At 43.1% G+C, this 23,502-nt stretch overlaps 1 protein-coding gene across 4 annotated transcripts in view; it reads right to left on the minus strand.

The window, feature by feature from the left end:
- Positions 1-23,502, minus strand: part of sema3h (sema domain, immunoglobulin domain (Ig), short basic domain, secreted, (semaphorin) 3H) — a 233,713-nt gene that overhangs the window by 46,341 nt on the left and 163,870 nt on the right. For all 4 annotated transcript variants that reach the window (XM_072280640.1, XM_072280642.1, XM_072280641.1 and 1 more), the window contains 4 exons: positions 14,714-14,833; positions 11,343-11,488; positions 10,216-10,330; positions 7,470-7,539 (listed from right to left, as the gene is read on the minus strand). In XM_072280640.1, coding sequence (XP_072136741.1) covers positions 7,470-7,539; positions 10,216-10,330; positions 11,343-11,488; positions 14,714-14,833 — 451 coding nt within the window. The remainder of the gene's footprint in view (positions 1-7,469; positions 7,540-10,215; positions 10,331-11,342; positions 11,489-14,713; positions 14,834-23,502) is intronic.

The raw sequence follows: 23,502 nt of genomic DNA on the forward strand, positions 1-23,502 counted from the left end.
TGAAGCTCCATCACGCTGAGCACTGATGACCCCAGGGCTGTGTGCTCAGTCCACTGATGTTCATACTACTGACTCACAACTGCAATGCCAGTTTCAGCTCAAACTGCAACATCAAGCTTGCCCATGATACCACAGTGCTTGGCCTCATCAGCAACAATGATGAGCTGGCGTACAGGGAGGAGGTAGGGAGGCTTGTCAAATAGTGTGAGAACAACAACAATGTGGACAACACCTCCACATTAGTCAAGAAGGCACAGCAACAGCTACACTTTCTGAGGAGACTGAGGTATGCAGTACTCCCCACCCCCATTCTAACAGCTTTCTACATAATCCAGAGTGTCCTGTCTGGTTGCATCATTGTGTGGTACGGAAACTCTAAGGCATCAGACTCCAGGACTGTGCAGAGAATAGTAAGAACCACCGAGAAGATCTTCAGAGTCTCCCTCCTCCCTATTTGTGACATTTACCAGGAGTGTTGCAGATGAAGGGCTCAAAGCTTCGCTGAGGATCCCTACCACCCATCCCAATCCCACAATCTCTTTGACCCCACTATTCTCAGGAAGCAGGCATAGAACCGTCAGGGCTGGGACTGCCAGACTGGGCAACAGCTTCTTCCCCCAGGCTGTGAGACTAATGAATACCCTGCCACCATCAAGGTCTTGGCGTTAGGACAGTGAGCTGTTAACTGTTCACATGTGCTGCACACTCCATGCATTTGAATTATATTTCATTAACTCTTTTATGGTAATATTTTGGTTTATGTGTAGTGTGTAATATATGTTTTGGTGTGCACTCTGGTCTGGAGGACTGATGCTTTATTTGGGTCGTACCCTGTCTATGTATTCAGATGACAATAATCTTGAACTTGGTTGTGTCGGTGGGCGGGTAGGAGGACAAAGGCTTGTTTAGCCGTTATTGCTGTGTTGCTTCTTGTTCTACTGAGCACTGTGGGCTCGTTATGTCGGAGCCGCAATGCGCAGCATCACTTGCGGGCTGCCGCCAGCACACCCTTGGGTGTGTTGGCTGTTAACACAAACGGCACATTTCATTGTATGTTTTGATATACATGTGTGAACAAACCTGAATCTGAAGCTGAACATGTCTCTTTACACTTTCCCCAGCATTGACCTGAAATGTCAATAATTCCTTTCCTTCTGCTGACGCTGCCTGGCCCACTGAGCTCCTCCAGCAGCTTATTTTTTAACATCTCTTCACCTGCTGGTTACCATCAACACTTGTAGTAATAAAGGGCAATTGACAAATGGATGTAATAACACTATTATGCCTGAACTGCAGTGGAAGACCCAAACAAAAAACGATAGGCTCAGAAACAGATGATCAAAGACAGGAAATATTATAATATAAAATATTAGATATATATTAAATATTATATTAATAACCTGCCATAAGACTATAAGACATAGGAACAGAACTAGGCCATTCGGCCCATTGAATCTGCTCCACCTTTCCATCATGGCTGATTTATTATCCCTCTCAACCCCATTCTCCTGCTTTCTCCCAGTAACATTTGATGCCCTCACTAATTAAGAGCCAATGAACCTCCACCTTAAATGTACTCAATGACTTGGCCTCCACAGCCAATTGTGGTAACGAATTCCACATTCCAAAAGCCCTAGCAAATCTGCTCACAAGGATATTGGTTTTCCCTGGGCTCAAGTGTAACTCACCCTTTTGTACAGGTCATACCTTCCCCAGAAGAGATCTAAATGATTCAGAAATATGAAACCCTGTGCCCTGCACCAGTTCCTCAACCATTCATCTGCCAAATTCATCTTCATTCATCTTCATGAATTCAAGAATTCAAATTCATCTGCCAAATCTTCCTATTCTTACCCTCCCTGGCACCGACATCTGATTAAAAGCTGGGAGGTCCATTCAGGACAGCTGGCTGGCTATGATGGCTTCAAACCTCCAAGTGGAAGCAGAGATCTTGGTTCTACACAGTTGACTGCTCTTGGAGCAACTGTGCTCCAATGTTGGATTCTTCATGGAAGTCCAGTGGAAGAGAGCAGAACTTTACTACCCACTGTTACTGGAGAAGTCCACTCTGTGAAGTTCATTGGGTCCATTGTTTTTGACGGAAGAAAACAGCTGCTGGGGACTGGGCAAGTTACTTTGATGCCAGAAGCCTGGCAACACTTGCAGGCTGCCCCCAGCACATATCGGACTGTGGGTCGCTGACGCAAACTACACATTTCATACTATGTTTCAATATTTCTGTGTACATGTGAGAAATAAAGCTAATATTTCAGCACAATGTAATCCATTTTTGAATTTAATTGAGTTGATTTAAATATATTTAATTGCTTCTAGAGTCCTAGAACATCACAGCACAGTACAGGACGACCTCCAAGTACTTATCTATATTAATCCCATTTACTTAGAACATTACATCACAGTACAGAACATTAAGCCTGTGATGTTGTGCCTACATTTTAACCTTCTCTAATTTCAATCTAACACTTCTTGCTACATAGCCTTCCATTTTTCTATTACTTACCTAAAAGTTTCTTAAATGTCCCTAATTTATCTGCCTTTACCACCACCCCTAGCAGGGAACTCCACAAACATACCACACTCTGTGTAGAAAACTTAACTCTAACATCCACCCGATACTTCCCTCCAATCACCTTAAAAAATAATGCCTCCTCCTAGTAGTCATTTCTGCCCTGGGATAAAGTTGTTCACTTGATGTTTACCTCTTAGCCTTAGTTTTTTTTTTGATTGTCAAGAAATATTATTAATTATCTAATTTTTGTGGTATTTCAATGTTTGTGAATGTCAGGTATGTGGACTTAACTGGCCTTAAAGTATGGAGACACAGGAGACTGCAGAAGCTGGGATGTGGAGCAACAAACAACTTCCTGGAGGAACTCAAAGGGTTGTGCAGCAAATGAGCATAAAGGGATTCTCAGGGCTTTGGATCAAAACTCTGCGTCAGAAGAGAAGAGGTCAGTTGAGCAGGATAAAGAGGGGAAGGAGATGGGTGAAAAAGGAGTCTGAGGTGACTGGTGGACTGAGGTGGAGAGTAAGACACAAGGCAGATTGTGCCAGGTAGGGGAAGGCAGTAGGCACGGCAGGTGGGTGTTTGATGAGGCAGACAAACAGAGAGTGAAAAGGGAAAAAAAAATGAAACAAAGGACAGATGAAGGGAGTGTGAAGACTGGAGACTGCTGCTGACGTAGGAATTCGTGGGGTTACCAGTGCTGGATTCTGACGAACAAATGAGCTGAGAAAGGTAACTCACACAAAATGCTGGAGGAAATCAGCAGGCCAGGCAGTATCTACAGAAAGGAGCAAACAGTCAAAGTTTCGGGCCGAGACCCTTCATTGGGACTGGACTGGAAAGAAAAGATGAGGTCAGAGCAAGGAGGTGGGGGGAAGGGGAGGAAGAAGTACAAGGTGGGAGCTGTTAGGTGAAACTGGGAGAGGGGGAGGGGTGAAGTAAAGAGCTGGGAAGTTGATCGGTGAAAGACATAAAGGAGTGGAAAAGGGGGAATCAGATAGGAGAGGGTAGAAGACCATGGAAGAAAGGAAAAGGGAGCAGCACAGAGGGAGGTGATGGGAAACATTAGGGAGTTTAAACCAGAACCATATTGGAAGGGGAACGGGTGTGAGTGTGTGTGTGTGTGTGTGTGTGTGTGTGTGTCACGGGGCTGGACGGAACTAGCAGGTAGAGAGGGACGAAAGGGACGCTGGGGCAGTATGGGGGAAAAGTACAAAAATGTGAAGTTTGGAAGGAAGAGGTTCCCGGGAAAGAAAGGGTTAACGTATAAGGAGCATTAAATGGCCCTGAGCCTGTCCTTGCTGGAATTTAGAAGAACGAGGGGGGGAATGCCATTGAAACCTAATGAATAATGAAAGATAAAGTGGATGTGGAGATGATGTTTCCAAAAGTGAGCGAGTGCAGGACCAGAGAGCACAGCCTCAGAACAGAAGGACGTCATTTTAGAACAGGGATGAGGAGGTGGTGAATCAGTGGAATTCATTGCCACAGCGGGCTGTGGAGTCCAAATCATTGCTTATATTGAAAGCAGAGGTGGATAAGTTCTTGATTAGTAAAGGTGTCAGAGGTTACAGGGAGCAGGCATGAGAATTAGGTTGAGAGGGATAATAAATCAGGCATGGAGGAATGACAGAGTAAACTCAATGAGGTGAATGGCCTAAATATGCTCCTATGTCTTACTGTTCCTTATGTAAGGTGGGGGAGAATAACCTATCGGAGGGGAGGTTTACCTCAAATTGAAAATACTCATGTCGTTGGGTTGTAAACTATGCATGTGGAATACAAGGTGTTTTGCATCCTGCTTGATTTGGGCCTCACCCTGGCAATGGAGTGGGCCAAAGGTGGACAGGTCAGTGAGGGAATGGGAGGAGGGCTTGAAATAGCATGCACTTGGGAGCTCAGGAGAGCTACTGCAGACTGAGCTTAGCTGCTCTGTAAAAGTGTTGTCTGATCTGTGCTTGGTCATGGTGTCGTAGAGGAAGCCACACTGGGAGCACCCAATGCAGTACACCTGGTTGGGGGAGATGCATGTGAACCTTTGCATCACCTGGAATGGCTTCTCAGGCGGTCTCTGGATGGTGCTGAGGGAGAAGGTTAAGGTCAGATGTTACACCTACTGCGAGAGTAGATAGAGCAAAGTGCCAAGGGTCAGTGAAGGATGGGTGGTGGAATGAGTGGACGAGGGAGTCATGGAAAGAGTGGTCCTTGCGGAAAGTGGAAAGGAGCAAGGAGAGGAAAGTGTGGCTGGTGGTGGGATGATGCAGTTCTTAAAGTATCTCTGTGGGTGAAGCCTACCATCTTTGAGTAGAAAGATACTCTGTTGAGCTTCATCAATCAATCATGAGGGATTGATGAGGAGAGCTGGCTCACTAGCATAAGATGGGAGGTGACTTTGGGCTTGTTAAGAACAAATTCTAAGGTTAAGGGTTCAGCAAGCTCAGGCCACTGTGCGCAGGTTTCAATTACCTTTCTAATAGATATATGCATGAGGAGTTGCTTCTCGACTAACAACACTGGCCCCAAGGATAGAAAGATTGAATGGTTAACTCAGGAAACAGTGAAGCCTGCAAACTGCAGGAAGGTGCAGCAATTGTATGAGTTAGATACACAGCCAAGAGTCTAAAGAACACGAAGGGTGAGATGAGGACGAGTCCTGGAGAAAAGAAAAGGGAAAAGTTTTGCTGGAAGCTAAGGGAAGCAAAGAGTTGGGCCATTCAGAACTCTTGGAAAGAATTAGTTAAAAAGGAAACTGTACAGTGAGGTTAACACAAGAGATTCTGCCAATGGTGGAAATCCAGAGCAACACACAAACTGAGGAACTCAGCAGTTCAGGCAACATCTATGGAGAGGAATAAACAGCTGACGTTTTGGGTGGAGACCCTTCATCAGGACTCCTGAAGGGTCTGTGAAGGACTCCTTCAATACTGATGAAGGGTCTCGGATCAAAACGTCAACTGTCTATTCCCCTCATTGATGCTGCCTAACCTGCTGAGTTCCTCCAGCATTTTGTGTTGTACGGTGAGGTTGAAGCAAGATGTACACATTTAGAGCAAAGGCCAGAATTGCAAACTTGCAATGGCTGTTATTTATTTATGCACATTTTATTCTGTATCTGTCCTTTAACCTATAACTATTATTTGTTTGTTTGATGATTCTATGATTCTTTATTCTTTATAATTGCTTGATGTTGTTCTTTGTTGCATGTTATGCCCTGGCCAACACACCACAGCAACCTCCTAACGCATGTAAATGCATATGGTGAATTAAAGTTGTCTCTTGGTCCTTATCCTTATTCCCAGGTTCTAGTTGACTTGACTATGAGTACATTCACTGCCCACACCCTATCTATAACATAGATGCCTGGCTTCCACGTATTCTCCTCTGTGTGATAGCCTGGATATGTAAGTGTAGTGCGTAACTGAGTTCAGTCAAAGAGGCAGTGTGCTAGCATTCTGGCTGTGCTACCCACAAGACAGCCTCTCCTCAATAAGAACGACTTATCTGGAAATCCTGTTATAGCAACAGCAATGTTAAAAATAACTCTTTCTCTTATTGAGGAATGAAAGCAGTCATTTTAGAAATGAAACAAAAATAAAGTGACATAAATGTCCTTATTTCATTGCGGTGAAACATTTAATAAATCAAGGTCTATGATGGTTGGCAGATGTTAAAAGGCAGACTTGCTATTGCAGATTGTTTTAAAGCACACTTAATTATGCAAGCAAAATCAGGAATGTATGTGGCCAAGACTGTACATTGTGCTTTATTCAGATATTCACTGAGTGGACTTGAAAATTTACAGTTTCAAAAACTGCTCACTAACAACTCCCACAAAATGAGTCAAGATCAAGGGCTTTGCTCCCTCTCCACTTTCGGAGATAAACACGTTTCTTATCACCACATCGCAACCTTTTGAAGAGATAACTTTGTAGTTCTGAACTGCCTGCTGCCTGTCGGGATTCAACATTGACGTCGCTGATAAGAGACGGCAGGTTCTTTGTGCAGCTTTATTTATCTTAAGCAAGGTTAAATTTTGGGTGGTATTTCTGGTTGCTTTGCTATCTGTAAACTTTGGCTTCTAGCTTGAAGATGCCGCCTTCTTCCATAAAACCATCAATGGTGCCAACAGTCAAACAGGTCAGAATCAATACATTAGTGTTTGGTCTTTATTACAGTCAAACCCCATCCTATGATCAGAGGCGTCCCTAGACAACAATTTCCATTTGTAACACTCAAAATGCTGGAGGAACTCAGCAGGTCAGGCAGCATCTATGGAGAAGAATAAACAGTTGATGTTTCAGGCTGAGATCCTTCATCAGGACTGTATAACTTTTGATTCATACTGTGACTTTAATAGAGAAAATGGTTGAAGATGCCTCACGCTAGTGTACTTGATGTCAAACTGACACTGTTAGAGCTTTTTCTGATGTGTTATTAGGCACAAAGGTTTGGGTTTTAATGAAAAGAGGTTGATAGAAGAGGGGAAGGAATCTAAGCCATGATGACATGGCCATAATATTCCTGAGGTGAAGGAAATGGACAAGCAGAGGATTTTTGGAATTAGTGGAACTAAATTTGTGAAAGGGTGGTATCAAGGAATGTCTTGCTCTTAACAGAATCTCTCTCAGTTTTTCCATTCTCTAGTGTTTCTTTTTGCACTGGAGTCTAAAACCAGAGGGCACCGATTCACGGTAAGAAGGGAAAGATTTAACGGGGATCTGCTAACATGTTTTTGCACAAAGGGTGGTGGATATATAGAACAAGCTGCTAGAGGAAGTATCAAAGACAGTTACAATCACAACTTTAGATGATAAAAGCTGATTACAACATACTAAATAGATCCTAGCTTTCATTATAATACTGGCATGGTCATGTTTCATTCTCAACGGACCTTTGGTCAAATCACCCACCATCTAACTTTATCTTTGAACAAGTCACTCACCTGGATGTCGTGAAAACTCCATAGATCAATGGATTCTTTTTATCTTTCCCATGAAGAACGAAGACATCCTCTGCAGAGAAAACAGAGAGTATTGGCACCAATGAGAAGAAATCTTGGCATTGAGGCTGACGATTGAAGACTGTCAATGCAGTATCTTACTTTGAGTCACGTTAAAAGTAATTGACTACTCGGTTAAAAAGTTGGCAAGTGAAACGGTTACGTTTTCATTGCATAGTCCTGCAAACATGGTCAGCTTGTGGTGCAATGAAAAACTGATCTGCAATAGCATCACAGATACATAGTATAAGAGTCATAACAGTTACATAGAACATTACAGCACAGTACAAACTCCTCGACCCATGATATTTTAACCTTCTCTAAGATCAATCTAACTCTTCCCTCCTACATAACCTTCCATTTTTCTATGTGGCTCTCTAAGAGTTTCTTAAATGCCCCTCTGGGACAGTATCTGTCTCCATCACCATGCACGACAGGGAGTATCATGCCAAGAAAAACATAAATTATACAAGGAAGAACACAATGAGGGAAAAAAATGTGTGTCTGTTCGGGATGTGGGGTGCTGGGGGAGAACCACAAACATTGACTGGGAAACTAGAAGGCCTAACGGCTTTTCACCAAAAATTGCCATGGGATCTTTGACACACATTTACACCGGAAGGCAAAGTTTCACTTAGCGATCTCAAATAAAAGATGACACTTGTGATAGCATATCACTCCTTCACACTGCACTCCAGATTATGCATTCACTGATAATGGTCTCTCAGCCAGGGATCTGAATGATCAATCCAAAAACACCTGTTCAAATCCCATTCTGGCAGCTGGGAAATTTAAATTTAATAAATAATAAAATATTTTAGTTTTATAACAAAAAGCCAGAATCTCACTGGATGGTTACAAAACCCTATCTAGTTCATTAATATTCTTCACAGAATGAAATAAGCCATCCTGACCCAGTCCAGTCTGTATATAACTCCATGTGGTTGACTCTCCACTTCATTCTCAGCTCTGGAACCATTGGGAATGGGCAATAGGCACTGACAGTGTCAGTGATGTGAACAGGTAGATTATAAAATATATTATTAATCTTGAAACACACATCAAAGTTGCTGGTGAACGCAGCAGGCCAGGCAGCATCTGTAGGAAGAGGTGCAGTCGACATTTCAGGCCGAGACCCTTCGTCAGGACAGGGTCTCGGCCTGAAACGTTGACTGCACCTCTTCCTACAGATGCTGCCTGGCCTGCTGCGTTCACCAGCAACTTTGATGTGTGTTGCTTGAATTTCCAGCATCTGCAGAATTCCTGTTGTGTGTTATTAACCTTGAATTGACATCTGTTTTAACACTCCTCCCAGGAAGTCAATAGACTTTTGCTGAATTGTTTACCCAAAGGGCCATTGTAAATTGTCCCCTTAATGCCTTTGTTTGGCAGGAGAATCAGGAAGAGTCGATAGGCCAGTGAAAGAGATTATAGGGAGATAAATGAGAGATTGCGATTGATGGGAATTTATGGGAACAACTGTGTCCATTTTAGCTAGTTACTGCACTAAAACACTTCTCCAGCACTGCTAGATTTCGGAAGGAATGTGCACCATGAGGAACACATGTACTTGAAAACAATGGGTGAAGTACACTGAGTATTTCAAGAGTTCTATCTTCCTATCACTTATACCCATATGTTTTTATCAGAGTGGAGGTGTCAGGTATGTAGAAACAAACTTTCACTGGCTCACTGAACATATTATCAGCCCAGGGGTAGAAATCTCTATAGACTTATACTAACAAAGACTGCTAATTAACAACCAGGACAACACCAGCTTGAGAGACACAGAACTGATAAGCATTTTGAAAGTTGAGATGCTGAATAGTCCTCATTGTGTTAAAAACCTGCAGATAATGATGTTTACCACAGACTGTGGGGAGAAAGACCACATACACTACAAATTTTTTTATCCGAGGTGCCGTTGGGTATCTTTACATCTCTGTATTTCTCAAACCACCACTGGTCTGTCATTTTTAAGAATTTTGTATTTCTGGAAGTTTGGGATGTACTGTGTACCCAAAATAGTTTCCTCACCACTGGCAGTGATTCTCTGACTTAATCCTAAACTTTGCAAGTGTATCTCTAAACCTAGCTTTGTCCTTGAAGACACAATTTGTCGATCGTGTTGAATGTTTAATATTTATTTATTTGAGATAAAGCACGGTTACAGGTCCTTCTGGCCCAACGAGACTGTGACGCCCAATTACACCCACATGACCAATTAACCTACTAACTCGTACGTCTTTGGAATGTGGGAGGAAACTGGAGAACCCAGAAGTCAAGGGAAGAATGTACAAACTTCTTACAAACAGTGCAGGGAATTGAACCCAGGTCACTGGGACTGTAATAGCATTATCCTACTGTACCACTCCCCAGCAGCTTATACCTACTGCAACTTGTGCTTTTCATACATGTCACTCTGAAAAAGCTTTTGGTAATGCACTCTAATATCTAATTAATTACAAATTAAACACTGTGTAATTCCCTATCTGCAATCCTGGAAACAACATGGAAATACAACATCCTTCATTTAACGGCATCAACGAGATGGCTACAACCCAGTTTATGAGTAAGGCAAAATATAGCAAAGAATTACCATTATATATTTGCCCATAATATCTCTTTCCATTTTCCAAGTGCGCTCCTTTCAGTGTCCCATTAGCCGTTTACATTGTGCAATACTCACGTAGTTCATCAAAGTGAGTTTGAATTCCCTCAGAACTTGGAATGGAGCAGATGAGCCTTGCCTTCAGAAAGGTACTCCATTTGTTGACCAGACTGCGTTGACCACCAATGTCATTCTGGAGAAGACAAAAGAGTTCGATCAGCTAAGCACCGCCCATAAGCATCAGCTCGCATCCAAACTATTTTGCTTGCCCTCAGAGTGGTCATCCAGCAAGTAAGCTTGTGCTCAATTGCGTTATGAACGGGGCATCTGAGAAGTAAGTTTAAACGCTCAGCAATTTAGTAGTCTTAAATGTGAAAATACTCAGTGAAACAAAGGGTAATTTCAAGATACGATGCTAGCGGGCTGGAACTGGGATGAGCCGGAGAAGCTGTAAAAAAGGTTTCACTGAGGAAATGGATCAGTTATAAATTAGGAGAATATTCATGAGTGCAAGAAGAAGGGGTTTCAGATACAGGGTTCCTTTATGTGTAGTATTACAGATATTTACACTCTTTTCATTGCCTGTTTAACTCCGCCATAGACAATCCTGAGCCCAGTTGTGAAAGGAAGAGAGTTGGGCATAGGGCTAACAACCCCACCTAAAAACCCAGTGCTACAGAAATGCCAAGAGAAGTTCCAAAGACCTCATCCCTGGGAGAGGAAGGATTTTTGAAGATGGGCTACACCTGGGAACAACTTGAAAGACTGGCCCAGGACAGAAGCTTCTGGTCAGCTGCTGTGGGCTGCCTGTGCCCCGATCAGGGTGATGGACTAAGGAGACGAAACCTGTATCCTAAATTCATTTTTACTTTTATAAAGCATTACAAACATGATATTAGACCCGCCATGCAAGAAGTGTAATCGAGTTACCCAGCTCAGAAACAGGGCTTCTCACCCAGCACGTCTATTCTGACCACTGTGTTTACCTAAAGAAGTCCCATTTATGATGTTCCATCACCTTCAATGCCTTGGTGCTTGTCGAGATGCTTATAGGGTGGCTCAACATCCCCTCAATCCTCAGAGACAGCAAAATTCATTGTAAAGTTAGGGGTGTTGTTCAAAAATCTGCTGCAGAAGTGCGACTCAATCCATGTTTCCCTGTGCAGATTCTCTGACTCACCGCCTTTCCCAGCTATTCTTCATACCTTGCAAACCCGAGCCACTCGCGAGTAGACCACCTTCCCGTTGCCGCTGTCCACCTCCTGAGCGCGCTCGGTGAAAAATAAATACACTTTGTCATCCTCGTCATTGTTGCTCTCTGCGATGGCATGGACCTTCACAAACTTGGGATCTGGAGGGAAACAGGGCGAACTTAGCCAAAGCAGTTAGAGAGGAGTGGGGGGTCAGCCTGAGGCTTGGCTCTCCCCTTGTGCACAACTGTGCAATTGATGCTATAATCAGTTTGTGCAGTAAGTGGAAGCAAAGCCATGGCTGAATCGACTCCATCTCTACCAGCCGCAGAGTTTTGTATAACAAACACTTCAATGGTTCAATGGTTCAAAACCTTACTGTGGTTTATTTAAGTAAAGCAAAGAGAATCAATGGAACCAATTTTCAAAGGCAGAATGAAGCAGGCAGCTCCTGCTCCACAGCACTGCTGACCAAGATTGAGTTTCCAGGCACAGGCAAACTTAGTCTGAGATTGTGCACAGATCTGGTCACTCATTTTTAGCAGGTAGGGTGGCAAGAGTGCAGAGAAGATTCACGAGGACATTACCAGGTCTGGAGGGCTTGGAGGGCTAAGAAGAGTGGGAGGAAGAAGGTCCTGTTTTGCTGTTGTTGTTTTGGTGTTATTACTTGTGTTATTCTGTTGAACATGGTGGGCATGATATTGGCACCCAAATGTGTGTTGACACTTGCCACCATACATCAAATCTAGTCAGGAGGAAGAAGGCAGCATACATGAGGCTTAGGAAGCAAGGATCAGATGGGTCTATTGAGGAATATAGGGAAGCAAGAAAGGAGCTTAAGAAGGGGCTGAGAAGAGCAAGAAGGGGGCATGAGAAGGCCTTGGCGAGTGGGGTAAAGGAAAACCTCAAGGCATTCTTCAATTATGTGAAGAAAAAAAGGATGACAGGAGTGAAGGTAGGACTGATTAGAGATAAAGGTGGGAAGATGTGCCTGGAGGCTGTGGAAGTGAGCGAGGTCCTCAATGAATACTTCGCTTCGGTATTCACCAATGAGAGGGAACTTGATGATGGTGAGGACAATATGAGTGAGGTTGATGTTCTGGAGCATGCTGATATTAAGGGAGAGGAGGTGTTGGAGTTGTTAAAATACATTAGGATGGATAAGTCCCCAGGGCCTGACAGAATATTCCCCCGGCTGCTCCACGAGGCGAGAGAAGAGATTGCTGAGCCTCTGGCGAGGATCTTTATGTCCTCGTTGTCCACGGGAATGGTACCGGAGGATTGGAGGGAGGCGAATGTTGTTCCCTTGTTCAAAAAAGGTAGTAGGGATAGTCCGGGTAATTATAGACCAGTGAGCCTTACGTCTGTGGTGGGAAAGCTGTTGGAAAAGATTCTTAGAGATAGGATCTATAGGCATTTAGAGAATCATGGTCTGATCAGGGACAGTCAGTATGGCTTTGTGAAGGGCAGATCGTGTCTAACAAGCCTGATAGAGTTCTTTGAGGAGGTGACCAGGCATATAGATGAAGGTAGTGCAGTGGATGTGATCTATATGGATTTTAGTAAGGCATTTGACAAGGTTCCACACAGTAGGCTTATTCAGAAAGTTAGAAGGCATGGGATCCAGGGAAGTTTGGCCAGGTGGATTCAGAATTGGCTTGCCTGCAGAAGGCAGAGGGTGGTGGTGGAGGGAGTACATTCAGATTGGAGGATTGTGAATAGTGGTGTCCCACAAGGATCTGTTCTGGGACCTCTACTTTTCGTGATTTTTATTAACGACCTGGATGTGGGGGTAGAAGGGTGGGTTGGCAAGTTTGCAGACGACACAAAGGTTGGTGGTGTTGTAGATAGTGTAGAGGATTGTCAAAGATTGCAGAGAGACATTGATAGGATGCAGAAGTGGGCTGAGAAGTGGCAGATGGAGTTCAACCCTGAGAAGTGTGAGGTGGTACACTTTGGAAGGACAAACTCCAAGGCTGAGTACAAAGTAAATGGCAGGATACTTGGTAGTGTGGAGGAGCAGAGGGATCTCTGGGTACATGTCCACAGATCCCTGAAAGTTGCCTCACAGGTGTATAGGGTAGTTAAGAAAGCTTATGGGGTGTTAGCTTTCATAAGTCGAGGGATAGAGTTTAAGAGTCGCGATGTAATGATGCAGCTCTATAAAACTCTGGTTAGGCCACACTTGGAGTATTGTGTCCAGTTCTGGTCATCTCACTATAGGAAGGATGTGGAAGCATTGGAAAGGGTACAGAGGAGATTTACCAGGATGCTGCCTGGTTTAGAAAGTATGCATTATGATCAGAGATTAAGGGAGCTAGGGCTTTACTCTTTGGAGAGAAGGAGGATGAGAGGAGACATGATAGAGGTGTAAAAGATAATAAGAGGAATAGACAGAGTGGATAGCCAGCGCCTCTTCCCCAGGGCACCACCTCTCAATACAAGAGGACATGGCTTTAAGGTAAGAGGTGGGAAGTTCAAGGGGGATACTAGAGGAAGGCTTTTTACTCAGAGAGTGGTTGGTGCATGGAATGCACTGCCTGAGTCAGTGGTGGAGGCAGATACACTAGTGAAGTTTAAAAGACTACTAGACAGGTATATGGAGGAATCTAAGGTGGGGGCTTATATGGGAGGCAGGGTTTGAGGGTCGGCACAACATTGTGGGCCGAAGGGCCTGTACTGTGCTGTACTATTCTATGCTCTATGTTCTATGTTTTACTTTGTTCTGTTGGTTAACGCAGGTGACACATTTCATCGTATGTTTTGATGTACATGTGATAAATAAATGAATCTGAATCTGTGACCCGATAGGCGAGAGCATTTTTTCTCTAGGGTGTAGGTACTGAGCGGTGACCTAAAATCAAGAGTGGTGACTGGAGACAGTCCTTATCCCCGGGCTGGGGTTTCTTAATTTAAAAAGGTCCCGAGCGGCAACATTTTCCACACAGAGGGTGGTGGTTGTAGAGGAAGTGGATGGGTTGGGAACAATTCCAATGTTTAAAGGACATTTGGACAGGAACATCAATAAGTAAAAGAATATGGGCCAAATGTAGGTAAGTGGAACTCTCTCAGGCAGGCAACTTGGTCAGCATGGGCGAGTTGGGACAAAGGGTCTGTTTGCATGCTGTACATCTCTATGAATCTCTGATTAGTTTTGCTGAGAGGCATTGGAATTATCTCTGCAATAGGAATGTGCTTACACTCGTCTCTCAAGTGAAAGCTGCAGAATCACAGAATGGGAGAAAGGGCCTTTCGTGTACATAGTCCTAATCGCCCATAACCCTTTCATTTATTTACCCAGTCCCTGTCTTGAAATTTGTCTTGAGGTTACTGCACACGGGGTTCATAGAGGAAAATTCTGAAATTGGGAAAGGCAGACTGCTCACCTTGGAGCCATGTAGAATCGTACTGCTCAGTGCGGATCACACGGCGATGGCCCAGGCTCCGGAAGAATGCCGCGTCCCGACTCATAAAGTCAGAGGAGATCCCAGTATACAACTCTCCCTCTGTAAGTGCAACCAAGGTACAACAATTAGCTTATTAAAGCAACACGATAAGTTAGAGTAATCACTTGTTCTGCTGCACTAATAAAAAGTGTCAAATAGCAATGCTGGATTTCTGAACTGTCCAATCCATTGGGCGCACGTTCATAGAACCAATCTAAATATACAGCAGTGCAGTGAGATCAGTGAGATGTAAGTAATCAAAATGAAAATGGAAAACTACAATTGCTGAAAATCTGGTATGGAAAATGCCGGAAAGACTCGGCAACGATGAAGAGTTATTGACTTGAAATATTGACTCTGCTTTGCTTTCACTGTGTTTCCTGACCTTTTCAGTGTTTCCAAATTTTTTGTGTTCACGAGTAATAAGTAGCGTTGGGCACAGTTCATCAGTAGTGATAATTTAAGTGCACTATATCCCTCCTATCTTTGCCCAAGTCATCGTCCACTATGGTCAAGTTGATTGCCAGTGGAACTTGGCAAGAGGTAGCTTGGCCACTCTCTGGGTATTGGGTTAAATGTCACTGGTAGAACTCTTGCCTTTGAATCAATATGGATTAAAGTTTCAGGATGACACCTGTACTGTACCGACTGAGCACAGCACTGTCAGACGAGAGTTCAAATTGACGTCATTGTGTATTCACTTATATGTAAAAACCTTTCAACACAATTTATGAAAAGTAGTGCAGTTCTGTTCATGTCTAAACAGTGTTTTTTGTTTTACATCTCAAAGATCAAATTCTGTGATTGTTTCTTCCTAGCGGCGAGAGTTATGGCATGGTACAGCACAGAAATGGGCCCTTCAGTCCATCATGTCATATTGACCATTCTACCCATCTAGTGCAATCCTATTTGCCCATATTAGGACTATTTCCTCCTATGTCCTGCCTGTTTGGCACTGTCTAAATGTCTCTTAAACGTAGCTGCTGTTGGCAAACTTGCTGTAATCTTTGCTGACAGAACAATTGTTAAAAATTATTAACCTCTTCAAACATATATAGAAGCACAAAGAGTAAGTACGAGGTACCATTTAAATTCAGAATCAGAATCGTTTTTATTTCACTGAAAAGTAGCATGTCATGCAAATTATTGTTCTGTGGCAGTGGTGCAGTGCAAGGTATAAAATTTACTGTAAGTAACACATAGTGCAAAAGAGGAAAAGTGAGGTAGTAATCATGGAATGCTCAGAAATCTGATGCAAGAGGGGAAAAAGCTGTTCCTAAAACATTAAGCGCGCATCTTCAGATTCCTGTACTTCCTCCCTGGTGGTAGTAAGGAAAAGAGGATGTCCCAGATGTTGAGGCTCCTTAGTAACAGATGCCAATTTCTTGGCACACTAACTTTTGAAGACATCCTCGATGATGGGCAGACCTGTGCCAACGATGGAGCTGGCTGAGTTTACGAACCTCTGCAGCCTCTTACGTTCCTGAGCATTGGCACCTTCACACCAGGCAGTGATACAACCAATCAGAACATCTGTCGAAATTTGCTAGAGTCCTTGGTGACATCCCAAATCTCCTCAGACTCGTAATAAAGTATAGCCGCAGCGTGCCCTCTTCATGACTGCATCACTATTTGGGCTCTGAATAGATCTTCTAAGAAGTTGACACCCAGGAACCTAAAGCTGCTCACCCTTTCCACAGCTGACTCCTTGATGAGGACTGGTGTGTGTTAACCTGACCTTCACTTCCTGAAGTTCACATTCACTTGCTTGGTCTTACTGACAATGAGTGCAAGATTGTTGTGACACCACTCAACCAGCTGATCTACTTCAAGGATTGAGATACCTGACATTTGCACTAAGGGAGCTGTCCATAGCAAAGACAAATATTAAAGATTTAAAAAATTAGCTTTATTTGTCACATGTTCACCAAAACATATAGTGAAATACGCTACTTGCGTCAGATCAAATCAGCAAGGAGTGCACTGAGTCGCTGTCAAGTCCCCATGCTTCTGGCACCAACAGCATGCCCACAGTTCACTAACCCTGACCCGTATACCTTTAGAATGTGTGAGGAAACCACAGCGCCTCAGAGAAAATCCCTGTGGTCACAGGGACCACATGCAACTGGGTACTGGACTTCCTAAGCATCAGATAGTCAGGATGCATAACTGCTCCTCCCTCCCCATCACCCTCGACATGGGTGCCCCCCGGGGCTGTGTGCCGAGCCCACTGCTGTACACTCTGCTCACACATGGCTGCACAGCCAAGCACCAGAATAATCACATTGACAGGCTCCCTGATGACACGACAGTGGCAGGGACTCATCACCAACCACGATGAGGTGGCCTACAGAGAGGAGGTGGAAGAGCTTGAGGACTGGCGCCAGCCACATAACCTCTTCCTCAATGTTATCAAGACAAAGGAGATGGTTATCAACTTCAGGAAAACCCACAGCACTCACAGCCTTTTCACATCAGCGGCACAGCCGCAGAAACTGTGAGCAGTTTCAAACTCTTGGGAGTGAACATCACTCACAAACTCTCACGATCCCGGAACACATCCTTCACAGTCAAGAAAGCTCATTAATGCCACTACTTTCTGAAGAGGTTGAATACAGCTGGACCATGCACATCTATGCTCTATATGCACACTAGAGAGCATCCTAACAAACTGCATCACTGCATGGTACGGAATGTGCACTGTGGCAAGCAAAAAGGCTCAGCAACAGGTAGTCAAAACTTCCATCGTGGGCTCCAGCCTATCTGCCATCAAGGACATATATACAGAAAGGTACCAGAAAAGGGCGAGTAGCATCACTAAGGATCCCAGCCACTCTGCTCGTGGTCTGTTTGTCCCACTCCCATCAGGGAGGAGGCTACGTAACATCCTGATTCAAAAACAGTTACTTTCTCCAAGCATTAAAGCCAATGAACGCCTCTGCCCACTAACCCACTCCACCACATCCCCAACCACCGCTACTTTATCATTTCCTGTCAGCCACCTTATGTACAGACACTCCTGTGCCTAGCATCATTTTAAACACATAGACACTTTATGGACAATCTATGCATATAAACTATCTTGTGTATTTATATTTATCATGTTTGGAATATTATTGTGTTCTTTATCTTACTGTTTTTCTGCGCTGGAAATGACATTAAACAATCTTGAATCTCTCACAAAATCCTTACAGACAGCGGTAGGAACTGAACCCAGATCTTACAGCCGGCACTGTAAAGCCTCACAGTAACCGCTACGCTATCCTGTTCCTCTTTCCCTTCCTTGCGCCAGCAGTAATTGAAGCTGTGAACAGTCAGGAGTGTGAAGGTACATTTGAGATCTCTATTCAAGGCCCTCGTAAAAAGTGAAGTCCTGCCTGTGTTAATTCAGACCAATTATTAACTTGTTTAAACTCAGTTAGTTGATGATTTTGATTGAAGTACTCAGATATAAATAGTGAGTACATACTGTAAAAGCATGTACAGTATTAAAAATAGCATAATGGAGTTTCAGTATCCAATCATCGTGGGAGTTTGGGTTAGTGATAAGAAAAGGTTGAAGAAAGTTGAAACCCTTCCTGATGAAGTGAAACGTTGCCTGAAAAATTGACTCTTTATTCCTCGCCATAGATGCGACCTGACCTCCAATTTGCAGTAATTTCTCCCCCTCCCCCTTCTCTCCATTTCTATTCACCATTCTGGCTCCTCCCACGGTTTTTCTTCTCCTCACCTGCCTATACCAACCCCGCACTCTCTGGTGCCCCTTCTCCCATGGGTCTACTCCTCTCCTATCAGATTCATCCTTCTCCAGCGCTTCACCTTTTCCAGCTATCACCTCCAACCTTCTCACTTCATCCTCCCTCCTCCACCCACATACCTTCCCCCCTCACCTGGCTTCACCTATCACCTTCCAGTTTGTACTCATTCCCCTCCCCTCCATCTACTTTTTCTGGCTTCTTCTCCCTCCCGTCCTGATGAAGGATTCAGCTTAAAATGTTGACTCTTCGTTCCTCTCCATAGATGCTGCCTGACCTGCTGAGTTCCTCCATCATTTTGTGTGTGTTACTTAGAAAAGGTCGAACCTCAGTACTGCGGCAAGAAAGTTGTTTGCTGTACCTGTACCTCATGTTACTTGTGTACATGACAATAAACTCAACTTCACACAGTACTGAGCAGGTCTAAATGGAAATGTTGGAGGTGCTGCACTAACTTTAATGAAGACAGACAAAGTTGGATCAAATAGGTCCTTCTAATGTTCACTATCCTGATATCATGGCCAAAAGAAAGCTCATGAGTGCTGCTACTTCCTTTGGATGCTGAGGGAATTTGGCATGTCCCCGTCGACTCTTATAAATTTTTATCAATGCATCATAGAAAACATCCTGTCTGGACGCAAAATGGCTTAATACAGCAACTGATCTGCACGCTAGAAACTGCAGAGTTGTGGACACAGCTGGGTAAATCACAGGGACCAACATCCATTATGGACTCTGTCCATTCTTCTCATTGCCTCAATAAAGCAGGCAGCATACTCAAAGACCCCACCCACCATGGACATTCTTTCCTCTCCAGTCTTCATCGGGCAGAAGATGCAAAAGCCTGAAAGTACCTATCACCAGGCTCAAGTACAGCTTCTATCTCACTGTTATCAGACTCTTCAACAGGTCTCTCACTTAACAAGATGGGCTCTTGGCCTCATGATCTACCTTGTTATGATCTTGCACTTTATCATTTGCCTGCACGGCACTCTTTCAGTAGCTTTTACACCCAATTTTGCATTGTCGTTTTTTTTTACCTTATTCTAGGCCAATGATATGTAATGATTTGATTTGTATGAACAGTAAGCAAGACCAGCTTTTTACCACATTTGGCAATAATAAACCAATAAACCAATAAACCAATAAACCTTTGTGGGAGTCCCTTGGCATTGAGGATGGCTTGCCTCCTTTCTGTAGTTCTGAGATGGCTGATGGAGCCAATAGGAGCTATTCAGGCTGTTGCCCAGGACAGATGATAACTGATGCTGTGGGCCGGTGGATATCTTGGGAGGTTCTATGTCCCACCAAAGTTCTTTTTTGCTTGATTGCCTTCTGCTCCGATCTAAGACACTTGAGAGTTTCAGTAATTCTTTGATTTGCCTTCTCCATTGCGTGCAGTCATGGAACAGAGGTTCCAATGAGCTGAAAAAGTTGGTGCTTCTGGGGGGTGGCATGGTGGGGTTTGAGGACATCCTTGAAGTGTTTTCTTTGACCTCTGGAAAACTTCTGCGGTGGCAGAGTTTGCAATAAACTGTTTGTTTCAGGGGTGAGGACAACACAGCCTGTCCCTCAGAACAGTGTTGCCCCCCTGTGAAATGGAAAAGTTACCTGCGTTCCTGGGTCTGAGCATTGACTTCTATTGTCAGGGTTAACGCTATGCATGGGCAAGACCTTGGTTGTAATGTAAGGCCCATTTCTCTCGTGTGCTTCAGAGATGACATATAGGTTGGCCACTGAACATGGACGTACGCAGGCATCATCTGCATATGCAGCTTAGTTATAAGACCATAAGACATAGAAGCAGAATTAGGCCATTCTGTAATAATGCAGAGAAATAGAGATAGAAACCAGGACTGATAGGGCTGCTCCCCACTGGCATGGGCTCTGAGGAAAACAGCTTCCTTCAGTGCTGTTAGGTAATGAATTTTCAAAGTTCAGAAGTAAATTTACTATCAAGGTATGTATATGTCACTTATTCATTTTCTTGTGAACATTCACAGTAGATACAAAGAAAGACATTAGAATCAATTAAAAACTATACACAAACACAAACAAATAACCAATATGCAAAAGAAGGCAAACTGTGGAAATACAAAAAAGAGTAAATAAATAAGTAATAATTAAGATTAAGAACATGAGTTGCAAAGTCACTTAAAGTGAGTCCATAGGCTGTGGAATCAGTTCAGTGTTGAGGTGATCAGCTTTAATCAGCTTCAACAATCACAACTTGCATTTCTTTACTGCTTTTGACATATTAAGATATTCTAAATTACTACATATGTAGGGAACCAGAAACAAATGTTTCCACTGAACCAAACTAATCAAAGCCCAGTTAGTGAACTGAAAAGATTGGCCTAAGGGAAAATAAGAGCTGGGGATGAATTCCAGAGCTCAGGGCTGTAAAGGCAGAGTGTTGTGCCGGAGATTGGGGATGTAGAAGTCGTTCAGATATGTAGAGAAGGGATTGCAGAAGACTTTGGAGCTGGAGGAGATTAAATGATGAGGTGATTTGAAAATAAGGATGAAAAGTTTTAAACTGAGGCACTGGTCCACACATCATGCAGGAGACATCAACAAAGTACACTCCTATACTCATGCTCAATACTCATAAGAGAAATGGAGCAAGCGACCAGCTTGAATTCAATGAGGCTGATGGAAATATCCTAATGTAGGGTTTTGGCATAAAATATTGATAATTCTTTTCCTCCCACAATGCTGTTCCCCACACTCAGTTCTTCCAGCAACTGCAGTCCCTTGTGTCCCCAGGCTAATTGAATCTCCACCAGCTTCTATCTCTGTTTCGGTTTTCAGGCTGACACTATAGAGTTGACTGTAAAATTAGATGTCCATTTACCTGTTGCGTCAAGTGGTCCAAGAGATAAAATGTTTTTTTTAGTGTTCAGTGCAAAAGGAAGGCATGATTGGTCAGAATGGGTCCCTCAAAAATACAATGATTCGTAAAGTACAGGGACAAACAACTGTGATCATTCAGGTTGTCAGAGATCTAAGTTTCAAGGAAAGGATTTAAAAGGATTCACTTCAAAGATTTTGTGGTGTGCAAACTAAGGCTTACAAGTTTATGAAATGAATTTAACAAGACACATTACTAATCATTGGGTTCAAATACCAACAGCACATCAAAGTTTAAACTTACTAAATACTTGAGTAAGTTTATTCAGTGTGTGGCCAAACCAGGAATAATCCACACTCCATGCAATTAACTTTGTATGAAGCTACCGATTAAAGTCACAGGCCTTGGGTAAGGAAGAACAGATTTGTCCAAGATTCCAACCCTTGATCGTTATCTAGATACTCCTGATGGAATTGTATAGAGATGATTATTGGGAATGACTGTGATGCTCCTATGATGAAGTCACCTCCCAACTCTCACTGACAATACACTCATGAAAAATGACCTACAACTAGCTGTACTCAACAGAGAGTTAATGGCTTCAGAAGCAGTCATTGTGATCTCTGACTTAATAAATTCTGTGAGTTATTATGGCTGAAATAAACGTCAGGTTAGATTTTGCCTGGCTAAGAGGCATGAGGAATTCCTTAAATCTGCTGTTGCTTTGAGAGTTAAATTGGAAATTGTCTTTTGTAAGCACTGTTTAGAATGAAAGTAAGACAACTAATGTAATATATTCCTGAGGTGTTTGTGTCAGGGATAGAAAAGCTCAATTCTTTGCAGGAATGATATATGGATCATCTGTATAAGTATCAGAGAACAACCTACAGTCGATTTAATTTATTACGCATATAAATAAACTGTAACCTGCTCCTGACTGACTGTGCATTTATTAAAGTTTCAAATGCATGCCAGGCAACCAGGTCATCCTGGCTGTCTAAGCAAGACAGTGCACTATTCATCAACCTTAATGTGCATGCTCTCTCTTTTAGATCTTGCCTCAGACCTGTCAACATTAGATGACACAAATTCTTTACAATTCAAACACGGTGTGTAGCCTTCAGAGTATGTATGTGTATCAGAGTCTCTTTTATCCCTGAAACAAATGGAAGCAGCTGCAATTCCTGAAGCCCAACATTAGCCTGAAATCAATTCCATTGAAAGCGGATTTTAATTGTAACCTTACTAACATTGGGCCTTGCATAAGTATGGGTGATGTGGCAGTGCACAGAATGCACACACATGCATACACCCACACACAAACATCCCAACACATGCAGAAAATAACACATTTATAAGCACACAGCTTGGGATATCCGAGCTAAAACTGCAAAATATTAGTGCAATTATTCGGCCACCAGCAAACCAACAGAATGTCGATATTTCGCAACATTAGCTAAACTAAACATCTGCCCTAAGCTGATGGACTCACGAATCACATCTGCTCATCAGATTTCAATCATATCCATCTACTACTTTAATTCAATTTAATCAGGGTAAATATTGCAATTGAACCAAAGCGGTCAAAGTCCCTGGCATGTTTCACATCCGCTCATCAGATTTCAATCATATCTATCTACAATTTTAATTTAATTTAGTCGGGGAAGACATTGCAACTGAACCAAAACGGTCAAAGTCCCAGGAGAGGGTGATAAAGGTAAATTATTTCCTCTCCTCTGTAGGGGCAGGAGCAGAAATAGAACTTCCATAAGACAGCTTAGGCATCTCTGCCTTAAACATTTAACCCTGTCAAATCCCCATGAGAAACCTAACCCACTTCCACGACCTATAATATGCCAATTATCGCTTCCCGCCAAACTTTTGTTTCAGGGTAGGAAAATCTTTTGGCCCTGATGACCTGAATCCTTGAGACGAAATGGGTGCAGATATAGTGGACGCAATGGTTGTGATTTTCTGAAGTTCCTTAGATTCTGGAAGATCCCCAGGATTCAAGAACTTCAAATGTAATGTCATTATTCAAGAAAGACTGGTTAGTTTTAAAATGCTGCTTTGGAAGATGTTGAAATTTGTTATGACCATCCCTGGTTACAAACACTTGA

The sequence above is a fragment of the Mobula birostris genome, chromosome 16, assembly GCF_030028105.1.
Source record: "Mobula birostris isolate sMobBir1 chromosome 16, sMobBir1.hap1, whole genome shotgun sequence".
NCBI classification, from domain to species: domain Eukaryota; kingdom Metazoa; phylum Chordata; class Chondrichthyes; order Myliobatiformes; family Myliobatidae; genus Mobula; species Mobula birostris.